General features: G+C 37.1%; 1 protein-coding gene across 2 annotated transcripts in view; it reads right to left on the bottom strand.

Annotated features, from left to right (window-relative positions):
* Nucleotides 1-463: 463 nt before the first annotated feature.
* Nucleotides 464-15,635, bottom strand: part of ESCO1 (establishment of sister chromatid cohesion N-acetyltransferase 1) — a 31,251-nt gene continuing 16,079 nt past the window's right edge. For both annotated transcript variants that reach the window (XM_021551549.3, XM_021551550.3), the window contains 5 exons: nucleotides 13,299-13,430; nucleotides 5,903-5,992; nucleotides 3,274-3,417; nucleotides 2,238-2,425; nucleotides 464-769 (listed from right to left, as the gene is read on the bottom strand). In XM_021551549.3, the coding sequence (XP_021407224.1) occupies nucleotides 622-769; nucleotides 2,238-2,425; nucleotides 3,274-3,417; nucleotides 5,903-5,992; nucleotides 13,299-13,430 (702 nt within the window). In that variant the 3' untranslated portion in view covers nucleotides 464-621. The remainder of the gene's footprint in view (nucleotides 770-2,237; nucleotides 2,426-3,273; nucleotides 3,418-5,902; nucleotides 5,993-13,298; nucleotides 13,431-15,635) is intronic.

Here is a 15,635-nt window from a genome sequence, read left to right as displayed (position 1 = left end):
CATTCCACCTTTTACTCCAAAACTAATCTGGGGGAGAAGGGGACAGGGGCCACAGGAAGGTTCTGATGCTGCTGCCAGGGAGCAGGCGCCCTGACCTGGAGCAGGGTACAGGGGCACCCGGGAAGGCACCGTACAGCCTGTGAGGGTTGTTGCCCACAGCGACTGCACTGGAACAGTTCCTGCCCTGACTCCACTGGGCACAGCCTCGAACTCTGTCAGACAAGTGCTGGTAGTGGCAGCTGGGGCTCCCGGCACTCTAGTACTGGGAAGCACTGGTATATTACCTCAGTGAGAACTTCAGCATGTACTCATCAGCCAGACTAGAGTCTTTGCATTAGTTTACAGTCCACTATGAACAATTTTCTGCTGCATGTAAACATGAATAACTAGAGAAAATACAATCAAACTTCTGTAAAAGTTAATAAAATATCTTTCTTTTAAAAAAACAAAGTTAGCCTATTACTGCATTGTTTACAATTTTAATAAAATAGTACAACCGCTTGGTTGTTACCAGTCCTGAGTTCACTGTAATAAAAATGGCCCTGGCTTCTGCTGAAGGTCTGCACTCACTCCATGCAGTTTGGCAGAAGTCTCCAGTAAAATCAGAATTCCTGCAGAGAGTTAAGTCTGGTGCTGTCCATTGAGGAAGTTGTATACCAGGAACTGGCCAGTGCCACAGTACTGTGTTGCAAAGAGCTTTCCATCAGGAGTAGGGTCAGAGAAAGCAATTTCTTCCTTGCTTAAGTATGAGCCATATATGAAGTTGCTCCTGTTTAAAAGAGGGGAAAAAGAAAAAAAAATATAATTATCCTCAGAGAATACAAAAAATATTTATGCTATTAGGCAACAAACCATAAGTTAAGTGGCACAGTAATTCAAAAGGAAGAAGTTCTGTTAGGAGGAGATAGGTCTATTTATAGGATTTATCTCTTTCCAAAGAGCAAGGAGGATCACTTGCTCTGGGAGGGGGTTTTATAAGGGTCTGGTGTTTTAGAAGGAATATTTGTACAGAACAATTACATCAAGGGTTCAAATTCAGTTACCAGACTGCTTCTCTCTTTTATTTTTAGTGAATACAGCAATGAGCTACTGGAAGGCCAAACAAGCACCAGAGCAGAATAAAAGGGGAGGTGCAGAGCACAGTTAAGAGGAAAACTAAGGCCTCACTATCTGCAACAAGTCATCAAAATTGATTCTAAAGATCCTTTAGGGCTGTAGCTGAGGGAGTAACTTCAGCATAATTTTGGGAGAGAAATCTTCCCTTTAGAAATAGTTTCTAGGAAGCTACAGAACACACTATTAAAAATCTGCCAAAAACATAAGGAAATAATCGAGTTAATATGCTTATGTGAATACAGCTTTACCATCAATAGGTCAGCCAAAATGTGATCTGATGATTATTTGCTCCACCAGCCAGGCAAGATAAATCGTGCAGGGCAGAACAGCTTTGCTGAGCTCTCGAAATACCCAAGAAGGACTGGGAGAGGCAGCAGTACCAGTTCTAAAAACTCCAACAAGATGAGGGGAGCACAAACCTGACAGCCCAGCCGTCGTTAAGATGTGAGCAGTTCTTGCCATTACTTAGAACTGACATTTAAACTTCTTGGAAAGAAACATAAGGTTTGGAGATTCAACGTTTTTAACATTTATCTAGACAATAGCACAAATGTCTGAGTCCTTTTTATGGATGTAGCACTTAGCATTCAGCTGGAATACACTCAGCACTAGCTACTAAATCTCCATGGAAAATGAAAATATCCATAAGGTTCAGTGAACCTGACTATATATAAAAAACTAAAACAAAACAACAGCTGGAAGCCACCAGACTATACCCAATAGTTTGGTGGACTGGGTCTCTGTTGCTTCCCGCTTGCTACCTCTAAGGAATGGACCATAAGCCAGTGGTTTGGTCCCAGTCCATGGGTAATCTCACACTTGGTCAAAGACAGTCCTGTGTCCTTTACTCATCATTACTATGTTGGAACTTCTCCCTGGGAGTCTGCCAGGGTGACTCATTACAATTGCACTCAAAGATTTCTGAAGAAGACAAAGTACTGTAGTGTACTGACGTTAGTTATTGAACTCCACCTAATACTGGAACTGTCAACTGTGCTCAAATCCATATCCCCAGTAGCACCAGCAGCTTGGAAATACAAGCTTGAGACACACAAAACAATCAGTGTCTTGCACTGAGTTCTGTCTAAACCACGTGTGGCTGAGGGATGTGTTCCTTATACCTGAGACACTCTATCATCCGAGAAGCGATCTTCTTCCGGCGCATCATGCTGAACACCCAGATCCGACTGATCCCACAGATGGCAGGTTCTGGAGAAGTTGAACAGCACCATGCTTTCTGTCTCTCAAATATCACTTTCTCATTTTCTGAACTGATTTCTGGAACCTTCTCTTCTATAACTCTGTAGCCCTGCAGATGATGTAAAAAACATTTGTCACTTTATAAAATCATCACTAATGACTGAAGAAAATAATTAATGTTTAATTTATTTCAGTTAAATGTACTTGGCTGCTAAAATGCTTTAGCAAAAAGACTGTAGTTTTGCATCTCATTTAATTTCTCATAACAGTTTCAAAAATCAAGCAAATTATAAAAGATTAAACAAAAAACCCTCTGAAGTTTATCTCACTTAAAATAACAGCAACAAATAATCCAATCCTTATTACTACCTGTATTAAAGCATTTGCATCAATTTCTCTGGCTTTGGCTAGGATTGTTTTGCTGCTTGTCTGATACTCCCAAGGGACAATAGAAAACAATACAGTTTGGAATGAAGAGACAGATTACATGAGATCAGTGATTAGTACTGCAATGACTTCTTGTCCTGCCTTCCAGTCCACTGCCTTCTGTCCTCTGCTTTTATTTCCTGTGAAGCTGTTTGACCCTATGGTGATTCAACTCAATCATACAGGGCATCCACTCTTTCATCCATGTTGGATTTCTGCTGGGTAGGGAGCTGAACCTGCTTCTCAACAAGCAAGAGCACAGCCAGAGCTGTGTAACAGTACAGGAAGAAAAAATCCACCCCTCAGCTGTAGAAAGTTTTTATATTATAAGGTCTGTCTGAGCCAAGTGTGACACCATCCATGTGTCTCTGCTCAGTGTCAACCACATAAAACTGAGTAACTTCATTTCAGAATGGTCCAACCACCCAGTCTCCTTCTCTGTGGAACAGGCACACACAGAATAATAATTTGCTGTGAAAAGCAGGTATTAAGCACTGACATAGATTAACTTTCTTCAATTCAATCACTTACCCACTGGATATGTTCTGCAATTAAGCAGCCAATGACTTTTTTGTCATTAGAAATAAAAAGAAGAGTTTTAGTTCTAGAGTAGCACATGAGAGGAGTTTGCTGAAATCCCAAGTCATTGTCTACCATTTCTCTGATTTCTTCAACCTGTCAAAATAATTTTAAATGCTGTATAAGAAGCATGTCTAAATGCACATTTTTATAAATTTACATTAAAATCACATATATGCAGATGTATTAGGGTATCTAGAATACTGAAAGCTATTCCAAAAGTTAAGGATCAACTCCAGTAACCTGCAACACACCATCAGGGTAAATGTTCCATAAACAATACTTGTCTGGAAACAGGAAGAGTAGAGACCCCTCAGTCAGCTTCCATTAAGTCCAAAATTCATTAGACAAAGGCTAATAGAGAGAATGTAGAAAATTAAACTGTGAGCTCTGATATTATAGAAGTTAATTAAACCTACAAGGAAAGTTAATGCAGTTTAAATTTTTTTGTTATTTTTGGAGTCTTGAAAAAACTAATCTATTAAGTGTTTTGAGCAGATGACAGCAGGCACAGTGCCAAGGCAGGTAGGAAATGTAGGCATTTGTTATAAAGGAATAACTATAGTCTCCTTCCTTCAGCTTTCTACTCTTCCATTGAGTTTTCAAAGAGCAACTGAAACTAAAAATTTTGTCTAGTATCAGCAAGTTTAATAATAACAGAAAAACTCCAGCATGAACATAAATGAAAGCTTACACATGAGCTAATTTTTTACTGAGGGATTCCTGAACCTACATCTGGACACTGGAACAGCCTCTATCATCCCTCATCTCCCTCCCGTAAAATAAAAAAAGGTGCCCTCAGCTATGGTGCATTAAATGGCATAAGCTTCTTGAATGCATGTTGTGGTTACAGTAGTAATGCACAAGGAGAATTACTGATGCTGTGAGTATCACAGAACGGCTCAGGTTGGAAGGTACCCCATCTGGTCCAACCTCCCTGCCCAGGCAGGGCCATCCCAGAGCACAAGGCACAGGACTGCATGCAGACAGTTCCCGAGTATCTCCAGTGAGGGAGACTCCACACCCTCTCTGGGCAATCTGTTCCAATAAACAGGCATCCGCACAGTAAAGAAAGCTGTGTTAAAAATGCTTTAAAAATCATTTTTAACAGGTATGAGTTACTCTCCATTTTCTCACCTAACCTCCAGGTACTAATCATTTAATGACACATCCTATTATCTGAAACATCAAATAAAACTATTCTTGAAATTAAATAAAGCTTATGACAGCTGTATGATTCTATCAACTTCAGCTACACAGAACTACAGAGAGCTCTATCCTAAATGATTCAATTTGCTACACTCTTCCTTCTTTTTCTTCATCCATTATATTAAAAAATGAATGTACAACTAATAAGATAAAACTTAAACTAAAATTAAGATAACCCCACAAGAAAAATACAACTAAACAAATAAACTTATCTGCATATAATGTGAAAATTTGTAGTTTTATTTTAATTCAGTAACTTAGACTAAAGAAACCTGCTACAGCCACACCAGCAGCAAGAGCTGTATTAAGCATCAATTCAGCCTCCAGAGGTCCCTTCCAACCTCATCTATTCTGTGGCCCTGTGACTGGGACTGTAAAAAGTCCCTATTAGCCACAGCAAATCCCCAGCTAAGAAGAGTCAGTGTCAGACTACAGTGAAATGACACTTTAAGATGTATGAACACAGGTTAGCCAGCAGGACACTGAAGTACTCAACTGCTCTAAATCCCCATTAGTGTGCTGGGGCCAGTTTTAGAGCTTCAAGGAAGACATGAGTCATGGCACAAATGGAGATAAGCTAGAAGAGAGCATGATAATGAATGGAGCTCTGAGAAACATTATTTTTGGAGGATAAACGAAAAAAAAACCAGCACATCCAGTCAATCTCCTTAAGGTAAAAAAAATTCGTTTTTCAGGCACAAAAAAATCTGCTGCAAGGAGGAAAAGAAGGATGTTTTCTATAGCTATGGCAGTATGATTAGTATTAATGAGCTTAAATTGCAGTATGGAGATTCTGTTAAGATATTCAGGGAAAATGTCCTACTGTTAGGGTTAGTGAAGCACTGTAATACAGTCTTCAAGAGGTCAGACAAACCTCTAGGGGTAGAATTTTCAGAAAGTTGTCAGATGCATCATAATCAGGGCAAATCCTGCTTTGGACATGGCAATGGACTAGATGACTTTAAGGCTGCTTTCCACCTAATTCTGTTTTTATCAGAAAGTCACCTAGAGAACGGTGCCATATTTGTGCTGTGTTATAAATTTCAGTTCATTTAAATATAACAGGAAGTTTATATTACATCAAATATCTGTCAGATATTCTGCAAGGATACTTAGAACAAACCAACACCAAACTTTACAAAGTCAATTGGCTGACGTCTTCCCACCCCTGCCCAGGCCCAGCCCCTCTATGAAGAAACCAGCAGTGCTTAAGAGTGAGGCATCTGATCTGTCTGTGGAAAAGGGAACAGAACCACTGCAGTTTTGAGTCCAATTTCAACTGTTCGCATGCAAACAACACAAACTTCTCTATGAATATTTATGTGAAAACATCAAACAAAGCAAGACACAAGTCCAGTCCTTGTCACCATACCTTTTTAAGTGCATACTTTGGGTCATCAGGAAGAACCATTATTATCTTTCCGTCAGGATATTCAGCCAAGATTCTCTCCTTTTTCCAACCCTAAATAAAACAAACACATATCTAAATCATATACATGATGTACTTTTACAAACAGAAGTGGCAAATTATTTTTCTAGACACTGGATTTTTGTAGATTTCACATAATATAGCAGTTGCTTTGCTAGAGAAATAAACTTCAGCTAGTCTTTTAAAATGAGCACAATAGATAAAATATGATGTTATTTATACAATAATTTATACAGTAACCTAACTATAACTAAAAACAATGTGAAAGCATCTTACAATTTCCCAACTAGATTTTTCCCCCAGAACCGCAGTGCAAACTCAATTTTAGAACAGAAGTAGCAAATTCAGCTCACGTAACTGATTTCCAAACCCATGTAAATACTTAGTTTTTGAAGTCCAGTGAATGAGAAAGCCCTGATGTTTATTAGATGATTTCTTTTTAACATAGTTACCTCCACAAATACACACTCAGTTTTTAAAAGTTTGGCATGCGAAAGACCTCCAGGAGGTTCTAAGTGAACTGATTGGCATGCAGTTGCCCAAAATGTAAGGAATAGTTTGTTACTGATCATAACTGTTAAAGCCACAAGAAGGATACTAGAAAAAAATTTATAACTACCTTCTAAGAATCTAATAGGGAAGGAGACTACGTTGTGTGTATCTGAAGTATAAACATACTCAAAAAAATAGAGGTAATTAACTCTTCTTCAGATCCACACTCGTGGTGAATAATGAGCAGTACCTGCATGGAAAAAAACAAAACAAAAAAGCCACTTAAATCTAGCAAGATGGGACTGGCAGATATTAGAACTGAAGTTGCTTTGATGGGACCTAAAAATATTGAATGCAGAAGTAACTTCAGCCACTAAAAAGGCTGATCTACAAGTCTTACTTCAAAGCAACTTTAAATAAAAAAGTCTTTGAAGAAACAATACTGATGGAGTGATTCTCATTGAAATCTGTACCTTCCCATAAAATAACATTTGACTAAAGACCAAGCATTGGAATTTGGCACTATATGAATGCCATATATATACTACATCACAAAAAAAAAGTTAAACTTCAGTGTTACAATACTTGATCTCATTTTATTCACACTGACTTTACTCCCTTACCCCAAGGAGGACATGAAGAGAAAAATTTGCTGCTAGCCCTGAAACTATTAAAGTATTAGTTTAGCACCCAGCATGGCAATCATTGCTACACAGACACCATTTTAATCCTGTCTGCTTTTCTTCTCAGTAGTAACTGAACAAATGAAGATCCTGCTTGAATTTATATATATTATGGTCTGAACACAAAGGGCAGTAAACAGCAGTGTTATCATATTTAGGGGAGCAGGAAGAGGGCAATTTGTGGGACTGTGACATGCTTTTTTAGAGTGTCATCAGGAAAGGCATCAAAAATTAGACAAAGATTAATAATCTCCAACCTCAAACCTTACCTCTCTGAAATTTTTGTATTTTTCTGCCTTTTGGCTACCTGTTTGCTCTGCAAGAGCTTTTTACAGCCTATTTTAAATCATCTCTCAGGATGTAAATGCAATCTGTTTGATAATCCTGCCATTACAGCATCCAGACTGCTGCAAGCCTAATGCAGAAAATTCAACACTAATTTTTAGGATAAGGTATCCTGGTAATGTTACAGCCAGATATTTCCACAAAATGAAATACAATTAAGGATACAACACTTCTCAATATCACAGAATTTATATCTTTAAGCAACATTATATTAGCACAAGCCTAAAAATCTATAAAAATGCAATAATTGATTCTCAAATGTACAGGACTCACTATTTTCATTACTGTCCACCTGTTCATCTTCTTAAGTGATCTGTATAATATGGAGACTGATGATATTCACAGGAGGGGTAGTTTCTAAACTGAAGTGCTTTAGAATTCAGAAATGCATCTTTAAAATGCAGCTTTCCAAAAAGTTTCTGCGAAGCCTAAGCTCATCCAGATTTTTAGTAAAGCCATTTTACAGCCATATTGAGCCTTTAAAGCCATATACAGCTTTAATGATGTTATAAAAAAAACCCTATGATTTCATATATTCACATGCACCTTATTGCTGAGTTTTGCTTCCTTTAAACCAGAGAAATGGAAGCAATGAACCAGACTGGTCACAACTCTGTCATACTGTAACATTGAAGGGAAAGTGCTACAGCTGCAGCTGGGACTAATCCTATTAGATATTTACAGTACACAAAATATGCTTTAGTGTCAGCATTTTCATGTGGTCTGAAAATGATTTCCCTAAACACACCTATTAAGACTTTTTATCCAAACCCCCACTATTTTAACACTACTAAAATACTACAGTCTGCAAGGTATTTCAATCACTGGGAACTAAAGTGGGACTTTTTCAGCAGGCAGATGACATGAACACCTCAGTAGATTAAGAAACAGAAGTATTATGTCTGCAACATATACTATTCGACTGCAATGTCAGAAAAACTGCTTTCCCTTTTCTTTTAATTGACGTTACTTTAGGAAATTAATACTTATTTACTGTGAAATCAGATGTCCAAGCATTGATACACACCCCCTGTGATGACCAAAGAAGTCAAAAGGAAAGCTACTCCTCCCACAGGGAAACATGTTCTGCAAGGCCTGGAGTAAAAGCAGATTACAGCAGTCATCCCTGATACTGCAAGTGTATGCCCAACAACAGATTACCTCCAGCCAGCAGCAGCAAGGCAGGCAGAGACCCTTCACCACAGCTGGGCAGACTGGTGCTGTAACAGGGTGTGTGAGCACTGTAGCAACACTTTCCTCCTCTCCATGTTGGGACTACTGATCCTACAAGTGTTTGTAACTGCTTGAAAAAATAAGGCAACCCTGCAATGCACAGCTGGCTCCTTTTTAATCTACCTCTAATTTCCTCCCAGTTCAAACAAGAATAAAGGCTGCTTCTGCTGTGTTTATTAAGGGGAAATAGGATTACAAAAGACATCATTACAAAAAGGGCAATACGGACAAGCACCTGCTATCAGATCATGAAATAGTGTGGACAGTAGCTACCACTACAGAGTGCAACTCATTGTTTTCACTGGATATGATGTATGTATATAAAAAATGAGGTAGAACATAGGTGTAAAGATAGCTCCAACATTAATAGCTCAGTAACTAAATGTTCAGTGCTCTGTTTTTAATGAATTATGTTTTGCTTATAGTTTAAAATAACCTCTGATGTAGATTTGTCTTTAAAAGTCTAAGTTAGCAGATATGATAGCCTGCTTCCCATGAATTTCTGAAGTTTTTAGAAATTCTTTCATATGAGTAGGAAATGATACAGCAATGCTGATGCCTTTCTTTTTATGCCACTTCTGGATTTTCTGTACTCACTATTTCTCAACTGAATACAAAAACATTTAAAAAAAAAAAGTGGTTTTTTCTTATAAAGCTTTTTTCCTCAAAAATACTGAAGTACTGAGGAAAACATAGTTAATACTGTTTAATTCTTGATCTTCACTATGAAGCATTTATTAATTTTTTCCCTAGTAATGAAGTCTAGTGTGAAATTTTGTAAATTATTGTCCTTGACAATCTGCAGCAGAGAAATGGGTCTGCTTCATTCTTCTTCCTGACAAGTACAGATATTCTACCTCTCCTTCCTATGCATGGAATGTAGAGAATGAGTTTTTGACAGCAGAACACATTAAGATCCTTAGATATAACCACTACACTATTACAACATCTCACAGAAGATACTAATGGTAAGAACTTCACTTGTAACATTATTTTTATGTTGTACAGATGCATTACTTATGGAATTAATGCAAATCAAGACAAGTATGAAATCTTCTAAGATGACATGAAGTTCAGTACCATCTTAAACCCCAATATCCTATTAATTTTAGATGCCAAGAAGTCAAATATTGCCTTTCTTTAAATGTGAGAATCATAAGAAGCTCAAAGACTAACTTGGGTGCAGTTACAGCAGAATAGACTAAACTTATCACGATTACACAGCCCAAATAACAGTTTCCTCCATTTTCTTAAGCTCAAGATATTCTTAACTAAGAAGATGAGCTTGAAATACAAACACATTAACTGCAATTACGTATGACACCTGAATCCACAGGCATTTACTACCTTAAGGTTTTGGCTTTGCAAGTTCAGACACCATTAAAAATGCCTTGCTCTTACAAAAATATTTTGCAGAAATACTGTTTATCCTACGTGGTATCAGAGAGAGGATGCAGAATTGATACTGTGTGGTATCACAGTTCAAGATTTTATAAAACTGAATAATTTGTCCATCCCAGAGTTGCCCATCTGTACATCACCGCTCATGCACACACACACACACACACTAGAATGGCAGCATTTGTCTGGAGACTTTCAGATGTCTGAAACCAGAGGAAATTGAGACAGATTGTTCCCTCTGTCTGCAGCTGGGGACATCTCTCATTGTTGCTCTGGTGCTACCTTCTCGGCCATCTTACTTTCTTGCGAATTTAATCTGCATGCTTCTATTAACAGAAAATGTCACCCTTAGGAAAATCTGTATCAATCCTTGCCAATCTTCTGTTCTCAAAACTAGAAATTGTCATTACACTTGTCGAATTTCCTCTCTACACACAAGGCCTATAATTTCCTTAACATCTCTATCAGACACCCATGACAAAGCAAGTATCCAATACTAATTCCTTGCTAGCCTGTCCTTCTTTTGCAGTCATCATGGTATTTCTAGAAACCTAAAGAGAATGTTTTACTACAAGGAGAACACAGGCCTTTTAAAATAACCCAGCAAACAAAGTTGTATTTTGTTGAAGATAATAAGTAATTTATTATTTACATGCAAACTACCTTCTCGCTACTCAAAACTTTTAAAAAAACCTACAGAGCACCTCCAGGCAGGTGGGAAAGACACTATATAATCTCCATTTTCACAGTTCACAGCTAGGAGCTCTAGCATGACAATGATATAGACCTACATTTTTTGAGTCTGTGAAATGAATCATTCATAGAACTACTAAGCCCATAACAAGAGATGTTTAAAAGAGAGAAAAAAAACTGAGAAAAATTTTCTCAAGTCAAACTGGGACCTCATCATATGACATGGAGAATGTGAATGACGAAAGAATGACAAATGCTTATAAAATCCCTTAGAATGGCCTCTGAATCACAAGTAATGCCAAACATATTAACTACATATAAAGAGTGTCTGGAGAGCTAAAAAGCAACATAACAATGTCACTGAGACCACGTGTTCCTGCATCAGGAAGTCTAGCCAAAGATTTACCCTTACTTTCCCTAGTACATTTTTTTTAATCCCCTGATGCTACTGCCCAGTTAACACTGTCAGGGCAAGGAAGACAATTAAAATTTCAATGTAGCAGCTACATACAAATAACCAGAAACCATCCTCCCAACAATTCCCACTAAAAAACTCCCACCAAAACCAGGAAAATTAGCAATCATTCCAGTATTTCTGGATGACTAAGAATTAACAAGTAGTCACTTGGTGTGCTAATTCATTGCCAAGAAGGCTTATCTTAAATTGAAGTTATTTTCTAAGAGGAAGTGAGAATGTTTCTGTCACAATACTATCAACCAAGAACCAGTGACTCCAGATCAAATGACTAGTGGTAAAAACTCATCTATTTAGAATGGCAAAAGTTACTCATCCATGCAGAAAACAGTGTTAAGATTGTTAAGAGGGGAAAAAAAATCAGAGGGGAATTTGAAGACTCCTGAGAGTTCTTCTTTCACCTCTTATTCTGTAGTTTCCATTCCAGAATAACCATCTAAATCATGGCTTCATGGCTCTACAGTTGTCTACATTGTCACAAAATACAACAAAAGCCTCAAAAGATTACAGAGAGACAACTCTTCACTCACTGAACCAACTAAACAAATAATTTGCTTGCGTACAGATTGTTGGAAGTTTTAAGATGGCTAGCAACTGAGAAAACAATAGGGAAAGCTTTTCTCAAATTAAAAGCATACCTAACTCTGTGAAATTATTTATGACTGGTTTAAGGCAGTATGCTCATTCACTTTCATGTTAATTATATAGCTACCCTAGACATACACACAAGTGTGAGATTTCAGCTCTTTCAACTTCCAAAACATCCAAAACTTCAGTACAGCTTCTTACCTACATGAACCTACTGAACTCATGTGCCAAAGAGATTCTGTCCAAAAGAACTAAACATCATCTTCTGTGAATTATGTTTACATCTTTGGTAACATTCAAGATCTGAAAGTACTTGGGTGGAGAGAGGGAGGACAAACAGGAATAAAACAGGGAAACATGTTTTATGCTGCCATTATAACGTACTGAGTCCCATCACAATTTCTGCCCAGTCGCACCCGACGATGTAGCTAACGTGTATCAGAAGAGATCTTTCCAGATGGCCAGATTATTTGGCAAAAACTAACCAAAGACAGAATAAATACTGGAACTATTCACCAGAGACTTTCAAACACTTTAGGGATGAAGATATATTTTTTTTATTTGCAAACAGTGGGATAAAGTGTGCTTGAGATTTAAGATTAGCCCAACAGCCATTTGGTGTCTACATGAAACAAATAGGTGGCCTCAGTTCAGTTATCCTGGAGGTCTTATCTACTCGAGTGTAGAGTACTGAAGGTAACATGTATGATAAGAAAATAGACTTTGTGGATTCTGTTCTGGATTTCAGACATGTGAACAGGCATTTCCTATGTCTTGTAATATCAGCTAGTGTGAAGTAGCTGATTTTACAATATACTTGAAATTATACAGATTTTTCAAATTTGAGATTTAATGGGAAATACTCAAAGACAGCATATATAATGAAATTTTCAAATACGTATTTTAAAGATCACATTCTCATAAATTCAGTATAGCTTCAATATGCTATAAAATTTTATCAGTTCAATTCCTAGGTAGTGCCTCCTCAAATTACACATAATTAATGGAAAAGTAATTTCTAAGTCTTCTAAAATCACACACTTAAAAAACCAGGACAGTCAGCCCTTCATCTGACTATTAAGTCAAGTGCTGCTGTGAACACCAGTTGTAGAGAAACCTGTATGTAATACTTTCAGAACAGTGACACTCCTTTGTTTTCCTATCACTTCCCTTACACCTCTCCAAGATCAGGTAATTGTAGAAGTAATAATACAGCAATGAAACACCATTATTGTACTAACTATTTTTATACATAATATATAACCTGTCTACCATGGCTCTTAAAAACATTTATTTCCCGGAGTGGATGTTTTATGGCCTACTGTGATAATAATTTATTAAAACACAACTTAATGTAATATGAATTTTAACTAGTACAAAGCAAACAAAAGGTACTGTTTATGTCTTTTGAAAGAAAAGGTTTTCTTACCACATATTTAACAGCACTTATGAACTGGTTGTGGAATAAGAGATGTTGGGTTTCATCCTCTGGATTTGACACAGTGTATAGCATTCCACAAATATTACAGGAAATAGCACCAAATCTCTTCTGTCCTCCATCCTATAAAAAAAAAAAAACAACAAAATCAAACCAATAACCCACAAAGCAGGAACTTAACAATTCCTTGCACAGTAAATACAGTTAAACAGAACTTTCATTGAATCAGATATCCCTCCTAATAGCATATCTCCTGGAAACTCAACACAAAGACTAAAATGGTGTGAAACAGGAGAAACAACAAGCACAGAATTTAGAATTTAATCTTTCAACAACCCATATAGCCTTAAAAGGAAGGCATCAATCACAATGCAAACTCTACCTTAAAAACAGTAATTCCACCCCCTATATACTTTTGAACAAATTACTTTTATTCTATGACATACAAAGAACAGAGATTTTTTTCCTTCATTTCACCATCTGCTGAAATATACACATCTTCCTCAAAGAAAATTCCCATATCCAACCCCACACTACTTGGTTTTCCCTACACTTCTGCTGCTGCCTGTCTTTGGTTGTGAGCTGCTTTGAGGTAGGCCACAGGTGAGCCATTTTCCTGAAAGTCTGGAAGTGTATCATAAAAAATTAAAGTTATGGAAGTAATTCTTAAGATCAGTAATATGTCTGCAACAGCTGACCGCTACTTTCTTTGGTTTTTAATGAAAATAAAATATTTCAAAACAACTTTTGAGACACTGCATAGCAGCTACACTGCAAATGGAAAATCATACCACTCATGACCCTCTAAGTTCTCCTGCTACTCTATATGCAACCATTACCAAACCTGGGGCACTATTCAATATCTACTCCTTTATGTTTCTTCATTAAAAGTGTTATTAATCTGGAAACACACTCAGATTTTGGAGTCAGTGCCTAATGAAGAGTGAAGTATCAGGTGCTGGGGCTGCCTTTTGCAAAGAGCAAGAGAATACCAGTTAGAATAAAATCTCTAGCAAAAAAAGGCATGTTTAAGTTACAGCTTAATGCTCAACTACTTTTTTTCCTCTTTAACTACATCTGGAAATTGAGCTTATGTAAGCAGCAATAAATGTCACTTTTAATTTATTTTAACATACATCACAAGCAATAGAGAAACAGGAACTTACTGTATACTCTAAACCAGTATACTACATAAGAAAAGGTGATTTGAGAATGTTTTTCAAAATTAAATTGATCTGTGTGCACAATTTGCAAGGATACACATCACATGAACTTAATATTGTTTTCTAAGAGCTTAAAATATTCATAGTAAAAAGAAACATATTTTACAGAAGAAAGCATTTTGCAACACAGATGTGTTTACAAAATATTTCCTATTCCTTCCATCTTCAAAGACCTGTCTGAGCTAAACAACAGCTCAATTCTCCATACAACAGCAACTATTTCAAAGAGACATCAGTGCCATCTTAAGTGTAGGCATCAGTTTCTTTCCAGGAAGAGACTAAAGGCACATCAGGCCAGACAAATTCAGAGTTGAGCACCTCCTTAGGAGATCATCCATGGAACTCAGCCAAAAGAAAGAAGCTGAATCTGGGAAGTCATTGCTTTAACCATACATGAATGTACAGATCCCTACTGTACACAGAAGGATAAACAGGAGTACCCTATGTTTCTGAATTAAAAGGGGAAGATAAACTCTGAGGTTAGATTTATAAAATCAGAGTAAGATGAGCTTTCTAAAAGTCCAAAATTGAACCAAACACATATTTCACTTGCAGATATCCTTCAAAGCAGCAGAACAAAGTACCCACCAAAAGACCCTGCATTTCAAGGGTTAATACACTGAACATAAAAAAGGCAGTGCAGCTGACTATCTGAAGAAGAACCCAATGAACCAGATTTAATAATCCTGTCTTGAAGATGGAGAACTTATCCCCTATACCTAGAGTTGGTTAAGTGAAAAGGAAGTGTATTTTGATGCTTGGAATATATGTCAAAAAAAAACCCCACCACTTAAATTAGAAAATCAGCTACATAAAGCAAGTCTTAAGTATTGGTACTGCATTAAATCTCCTAACACTATTTCTGTTCAAATAATCAAAAAGCTAAAGGTATTAAACTAACCTGTAAGTTTACTATAAAAAAAAATCTCAAGACAAAGAAACCCTAATTATGCAGGAAGTAATCAGAAAACTCAAGGCAAGGATAGCCTCAAAGTTGTCCAGCTCCCTAGCTCACTCCACGTTGCCTTGTGAATACAAATTCTGTTTTGCCAGTTTCCACAACAGACTAGCTCCCTGGAATAGTACTGCCACATTGTATTTTACA

The sequence above is a fragment of the Lonchura striata genome, chromosome 1 (genome assembly GCF_046129695.1).
Source record: "Lonchura striata isolate bLonStr1 chromosome 1, bLonStr1.mat, whole genome shotgun sequence".
Lineage (NCBI taxonomy): Eukaryota > Metazoa > Chordata > Aves > Passeriformes > Estrildidae > Lonchura > Lonchura striata.
Note: the sequence above shows the minus strand (reverse complement) of the source record. Positions and strands in the feature narration are given on the sequence as shown.